The 6,986-nt window shown below is 62.6% G+C and overlaps 1 protein-coding gene across 4 annotated transcripts in view; it reads left to right on the plus strand.

Annotated features, from left to right (window-relative positions):
- SLC37A1 (solute carrier family 37 member 1) overlaps window positions 1–5,560 on the plus strand; it is a 57,698-nt gene extending 52,138 nt beyond the window's left edge. For all 4 annotated transcript variants that reach the window (XM_059392409.1, XM_059392410.1, XM_059392408.1 and 1 more), the window contains exons 18-20: window positions 1,094–1,191; window positions 4,202–4,266; window positions 4,677–5,560. In XM_059392409.1, coding sequence (XP_059248392.1) covers window positions 1,094–1,191; window positions 4,202–4,266; window positions 4,677–4,692 — 179 coding nt within the window. In that variant the 3' untranslated portion in view covers window positions 4,693–5,560. The remainder of the gene's footprint in view (window positions 1–1,093; window positions 1,192–4,201; window positions 4,267–4,676) is intronic.
- Window positions 5,561–6,986: the final 1,426 nt, after the last annotated feature.

Consider the following 6,986-nt stretch of genomic DNA (forward strand, 5'->3'; position numbering starts at 1 on the left):
GGTGCCGTCTCCCATCCGCCCTCTCTCTGTGGCTCGTAATTTGTTAAATTCATTTGTGGCATATGTCGGTGTTGGGACATGTAGAAATGAGCACAGGGGAGCGATCCACCGTGTTTACCGGAAGCTTCTCTGAGACTTAACACACACGCGATCTTCTCAGGTAAGAAAGTAGTAAGGGCTGTCTGTAAACACGTGGAACAACATTAGTGCACGCGAAGTGGGAAGGACCCCGTACTCCTGCCGCTCGGGGTCAGGTGTCAGGATAACTTTGTGCTTCTTACCGGGCCGAAACGGTGACGCAGCCTGTGCGCGGGTCGTAATCTACTCCCGTCGCTTTTCGGACAGGAAATACCTGAACTGCTGCTGCGTTCTTGGGTATCTTCAGGCATTTTGAGGAATATTTGCTTTCTTTCATTTTTAGAGTCTCTCAAAAATCATTTTGACATGATGTTAGACTTACGTAGAAGTTGCAGAAGCGATGTGGAGAATTCCCATATCCTGCGCCTGCCTCATCGCCTTTCCCACGCGTGCATTTGTAACACGCACACGCGTGAGAACATACACACGCGGGTTTGCCCGGACCGCTGGGGGCAGACGACAGACACGCCCTCCGTCAACGGGGCTGTGTATTCGGTGTGCGGCGTTCCCTGAAGAGGGAGAGCCCCGGGCGGTGCGCCCCGCTCCCTGCTGTCGGAGTGAGGACGTCCGCACGGGCGCGGCGGCCGCACCTTGCTCCTGCCCGGTTGCAGTGACGCACTGCGTATGTGCGCGTCGGTCAGACGTCGTGCACCCGATGCGGGGCTCTTCCGTAGTTCTCCTTTGGGATTGTTGGACCAAGAGAATGAACGTTTTAGGGTCAATACAAATTTTCAGATTTGTTTCCAGAGACTGTGGAGCCAGCCACGCCCCACCGTGCGGGGCCCTGGAGGGCTTTCCACCCGCCCAGCCTGAGAGGGAGAAGGAGCTGCTTCTACTGCGTTTCTCATTCACAGAGCGGGAGGTGTTGAGCACCGCGCTGTGTGCGCACGGGGCCTGGGTACGCCTTCCGGAGTCTTCCTCACATGGCTCACGTGTGTCTGTTTGCCCCTCCCAGGAGCAGCCCTGGGCCCTCTGCTGGCCGGGCTCCTGTCCCCGTCTGGGTGGAACAACGTATTCTACATGCTGATGTTCGCCGACGCCTGCGCCTTACTGGTGAGTCTCTCTGGTTGTTGACTGCACTCTGGGGACGCTTCTCCAGGGGAGCTGTGGGCCTCGGGGACACTTGGCCTGCGCTCATGATGTGAGGCCTGCCTCTGCGTGGTCGGAGCACACGTCCTGCTGTGCAGCTTCGGGCGGGCCGGTAGGAGGCAGAGAGCAGGGGCACCCTGGCCCTGGGCCCCAGCCGCGTTGTCTGCCGGCTGTCGTGTAGCTTCTCTGGTGGCTAGACGGGCATCCAATGGCACCCGAGACAGGACTGTCGAGGGGACCAGAGGCAGTGGCAGGCCATGACCCACCTCCCGCACAGCGATCCCCCTCGCCCCAGTGCCCCCGCGTCCAGCAGCCCTGTGTGGAAGGTGCCCGACTCCCAACACCCAGAGGGTGGGAAAGAAGAGCGGAGGCTGCGGGGAGAGGCTCCGAGACTCGGGCTGCTGCGGGGGCAGACAGGACCCGGCCCGAGTCACCAGTGTGCAGCGCCCCCCCCCCCCCCCGCCACACCGCGGTGGCTGGTGGGCAGAGTCCCCGCCCAGAAGCAAGTTGGGGATTTGGAAATCTCAGCTCCGTGGATCACACCAAGGCTCGGATTTTAACTCCAGGGCTCCCGGTTTCAGACAGAATCCAGTGCCACCGTTCAACTCGGGGCCTGTTGGGTTTGAAGATGCAGCTTCTCAGAGTGTTTGTTCCATGTTGGTGTCTGAGGGTGTGGCCACGTCAGCGTCCCCAGATCATTTCAGCTCGGTGGCGGTGAGACTCCACCAGGGAGGGCTGTTCGAGGACTGGAAACTCCTTCGCCAGTGCTGGGAGCTCATCCGTCCCTCCCAGCCGCCCAGCAGCCCGAGGAGAGGCAGGGTGTCCACAGGGCCCACGGCATCGAGACAGCATAGACAAGCACTGAGGCCCCGGCTGGAGCCACGGCCGAGTCGCCCACTCAGAAACGGGGGGACCACTGCTTGTGCCCCAGGGGAGAGGACAGGAGGTGTCGGGCTGGGCTCCAGCGGGCGCCTCACCGGCAACACGGGCACGTGGGTCCAAGAAGACGAGGACCAGACGGACGTACAGTAAGCAGGCGAGACGCCACGAGAGCTGTCCGGGGAGGAACAGCCCTGGGCACAGAGCAGGGCGAGCTCGGCGAGCAGACAGCGCCAAGTCCGGGGGCGGCTTGGACAGTGAGGCGGAGGCTCTGTCGGAGGGAGACCACGCACAGAATGGAGCACACACGGGTGGTCTGCTCTGAGCCCCCCGGGTGGGATCTCGAGACCAGGAGGGGCCCCGGTGCCAGCCGGGCAGCCACAGAGCGTGCAGACCGACGTGTCTCGGCTCCAGAAGGACAGAGACGAGAACATGGACATACCCGCAGGCAGAAGATAACCGGAAGGAAGCAGGACTGGCCCCGGCGAGACAGCGGTGTCAGGAGACAGGCCGCCCCGCAGCGGGGGCCGGCGGTGGGGGGTGGGCTGAACTCGGGACGCATCGGTCGTGTGTCTGCTGGACCCCGCCCGTCTGGGACTGAGAAGCTCGGCAGCCCGGGCAGGTCAGCCGGCGGGGTCAGATCCGGGCGCCCTGTAGGACTGTCTGGGGAGCGTGAGCGTGATGGCCGTGCTGTCACGTGTGTGGTCTTACACCTGCGGACGCATGTCACGGGGGCTCCAGGTGGCTGGTGTCCCCACAGACACGGCATTTCATCACCTTTGACCTTTGACCTTCGGAGCCGTTGCCCCCATCCGCACTGTTTCGTGTCACACGATGCACCGGTCGTCGTCCTCCTCCTCTGCCCTCCGCTCCCCTCCCCTCCCTTCCCCTCCCCTTCCTTCCCCTCCCCTCCCCTCCCCCCATCCGTGTCGTGTAACCGGAGGCTCCTCCGCACGTGGGCTTCGGTGGCGCGTGCCACGGTCCGGTTCCAGCTCCCGCAGAGCAGGAGATGCTGGTGAGCTGGGGGCTCGGGGTCCCAGCTTGCCCAGCAGAAGTGTCCCTGTCACCACCTTCCGGTTATTTTCTGCCTGCGGGTATGTTCGCGTACTGAGCGCCCGACGCACTCCCTGCGTTCCCACTCCAAGCGCACGCGCACGGCTGGAGGGGCACAGAGAGCAGCCGGCCGTGCTTCTCTGCGGGGGACACACCTGTTCTCTTCCGCCCGATCTCGTGGCGTACGAGGGACTTCGAGCTCCTGCTGGAAACGCAAGCCTCGGAGACAAAAGTGTCCCTGCCCCTAGAGCTCCGACCTGAGCCGGGCCCGGCAGAGCCACGTGGGTTTTCAAGCTGTGCTGGGCCTCTCCCAGCCCGCCGTCCCTCTGGGCCCAAGGGCACCGGCCACCTTGGAAGAGGCGGGGACCACCAAAACCAGGCCCTGCACACGGGGCCCTCCTGTGGGGCTGCTGCCGGTGCGCGGGAAGACCAGACCCACAGCCGCAACAGCAAAGCCAGTTCGCCGGTGTCCGGCTTTGCCATTAGTCCGGCTCTGGAAAGTGACTCGGCCCTGTGAGCGGGAGGGAGTTCGAGGGAACGGCGGCAGGTGACGCGAGCTGTCCCTGGTTTATTCCCGCAGCCGCCCCAGAGGCCGCGGGCGAGGGGCCCGCCAGAGCCAGGAGCTCCCCCAGAAGCTTCCCGATAAGATGCGGCTGTTCCAGAGACGGCCTGGCCAGCCTCCCGGTGCCAGGGCCCAGGAGATGTTCACTGGGCTTTCAGGGTCCCTGCACGGCTCTCCAGTACCCAACCCTGCAGGTCTCCGCCGTCGTGGGTCACCTTGTCTTTGTTCCGTTTCTGATTCGGGTATCTTTTGATTGGACTCCTTTCGTTTTGAACATTACTCGATCCCAGAAATGTTAGGCTGAGCTCTGTCCTCACAGCCTTAGCTCCAGGAGCGCGGCATCTGTGGGCCTCTGAGTCCTTTCTGTCCTGAAGGAGCCTCAGAGTCCCCACGGGCAGCCCGGCAGGTGGCGTGGAGGCCGCCTCTCGGGACGCAGGCTCCCTGCCGCAGTAACCGTCTCTCCTCTCCGTTTGGGTGCAGTTCCTGATCCGCCTCATTCACAAGGAGCTGAGCTGCCCGGGGTCTGCGGCCGGGGACCAAGTTCTGTAAGTGCCCCCCGCTCCCGACTTCCCAGCGCCAGGTCAGAGGCCGCTCCGGCGAACCCACCCACGTCCCCGACTTTGCACGTCTCGTTCACGCTCATTTTTCCCAGTGTTGGGGTGGCAGTGGCGGTCCTCTCTCCTCAAAATCTGGGAAAAACATCAGGGAAATTGCCTTCTTTGTTGTCTTGGAGCTGCAGCTTTGTGACAGAGATAGTCTCGGCTGCGGGTGTCCTGCGCGCGCCTCTGTCTCCCATCCTCTGTCCCCCGGGGCTGCCCCCTCCACGTGGCTTTGAAGACCCCATCGGGAAGGAAAGAAACTGGCTCTGCAGGGTTTGCACGTCCTGCCCAGATGCAGCGTCTGGCCTGTGACCGTCGCCGGCTGTGTCACCAGCTGCCCTTTTATCCTCTTCCAGGTTCAAGGAACACTGACCCCTCGAGTCCCCCGGAGGGAGGCTGCGCCTGTCCTTCACACACTGTCCAGGAAACGTTCAAATAAAGGACCCTGTGTTGGAAAGAATGGTTTACCCTTGCCTTTTGCACACACCCCTGGAAAAGACACAAAAGCCACCCTGAGAAGTCCGGGTCCTATTCGGGCAAGCCGTGGGACTCGCGACGGCGACTAGGAGGTGCGGGAAGTGCTGTGTCCACGGCAGAGTCTGGGACGCACGGCGGAACAGGCGGGCACCCCGGCAGCTGCTCGGGACTGGTGGGGGTGCTCGAGAGCCGGGGTGTCTCAGGTGTCTTGGTCTGGAATGTAAGAGTGGGTGAGCGCACGCTGGCGGGGACCCGATCCCGCAGCAGGTGCCCGAATGCAGCCAGCACGGGGCCCAGCCTCTGAGAGGACGGAGGAAACCGACACCAAGACGGAACTCAGAGCCGCCCCAGCACCCAGAGGACTGTCGCAGCACCTCCTCCTGCTCTGCGGGCCTGAGCTCTAGCCGGCGGGAAGCAAGCAGCCGTGAAGCCATCCAGAGGCCCCGGGAGTGCCGGCCGGGACACCCGGACATGTCTGGGGTCCACGCTCGGAGGCTGCCGCGGCTGCTGTCCCCGCAGGTCTCGGGGATGACGTGGTTGGGGGGCGGACGGGCACCCAGACACCTGGGACTGTCTCTAGTGATGTAGCACCAGTGCGGGCTTATTTATTGAGGATGTGCTATGTGTTCTAGAAGTTTTAGAAACATAAATGGCATTTTTTATTTATTAAGACACCTGACTCTCCTCTGGCCACTTGTTTTCCGACTTGTTGCCAGGAAAATACTCATTTGCTCTTTGAAATAAAATAGTCTTTTTTAAAACAGTTCAAGCAGAATGTTGACTGTGTCTGCTCCCGTTTCCACTGTTAACAAAAGAGAACCCCACGTGCTGTGTGTTCTTGTTTTCCGGGGTCGGACACCGCCCCGAGTTCCGCGGCTGGAGGCTGAGGCCGTTTACAGCATCCAGCAAAGCAGGGGCCACCCTGCTCAGGAGTGGCTGAGCCCAGGCCCCAGCAAACAGGCTATTTTGAAAATCATGCAATTTAAGGGACATTCTGAGATTTGTCCTCGATGCAGGGGAGGACACGGCTGCACCAGGAATTGCACGGCGTGGGGCAGGCTCCCAGAGCCTCTCCCCAGGCACAGGCAGCGGACGCCTTCCTGGCCACGGCACAGACTGCCCCCGACAGGAGTCCAGCCCGGTTCCCCACCGTCCCCATGGAGGCTTCTGCTCCGGGCTCTCTGGAGAAGGACCAGAGAGATGAGGACTCTGCTGGGGGCCATCGTCCTCCCCAGACAGGCTCGCTTGCATAATAGCACAAGTCACTTACACGCTGGAAAGTTGCAGTAGTAAGCGGAGTGCGGCTCCCGTAAGCACGGACCGTGCTGTTCCTCGTGGGAGGCCGGCTCCGCTCACGGGGGTCCCTGCCACTCTGGTTCCTTCCGTCTTGTGTTTGCTGTTCACCTCGAGCCCACAGGCCGGGTCGCTCCTTTTTGGCTTCCCTCCCCGTCCTGGGCTCAGGCACCCGCCCCGCCTGGCCAACGTTCGCTGCGCCCCGGCAGCGTCCCGCTCGCCCCGCGGCCTCTGCGCCGGGGCTCCAGCTTCAGCGTCCACAACACGGAGAGGGCAGAACCGGAAGCAAACGTGCACTCGCGGACACGCAGAGACTCCTTCCTAACAACCCACCGGAGCCCGCTGCTCCCTGCCCTGCGGAAGGATCTCCCTGAGGCCAGAACTCAGCCCTATTCCCCGGCAAGGCCTTTAGTCAACGCCGCCCCCCCCAACCTGTGTTAAAGCACAGCCGCCAGCCTGGGTGGTTCGGCCACAGGACACTTTGGGGTGACTATTTTTCCCAACTCTGGGGGCTGGGGTATTAGTCCCCACAGCCCACAGAGGAAAGGCCACTCTGCACCCCCGAGCTGCCTGTTGAGGTGCGGAGTCGACATCAGAAAGCGAGGGGTCTGTGCAGCTTTGTGTAAGGCAGTTTAGCTGAGACACGCCGGAGCCGCGGACGGAGGACTTGTCCTCGCTGATACAGGAGAGGGCATCTGGGCTAAGCCCCGATGACTCCCCTCTGCTCGCAGCTGGCTGTGCGGCATGCGGGCTCGTGTTCTCAGGGTAATGTGACTCGGCCCTCCATGAGTTCTCCTAGTCAAACCCGAAAAAAGATTGGGGAGGGGGCAGCGCCCAGAGCATCTGAAACGCGAGCTCGTGACGGCGCCGGAGGGCCGAGTGCGGGAGCAGAGCCC

This window comes from Mustela nigripes, chromosome 2, assembly GCF_022355385.1.
Source record: "Mustela nigripes isolate SB6536 chromosome 2, MUSNIG.SB6536, whole genome shotgun sequence".
NCBI classification, from domain to species: domain Eukaryota; kingdom Metazoa; phylum Chordata; class Mammalia; order Carnivora; family Mustelidae; genus Mustela; species Mustela nigripes.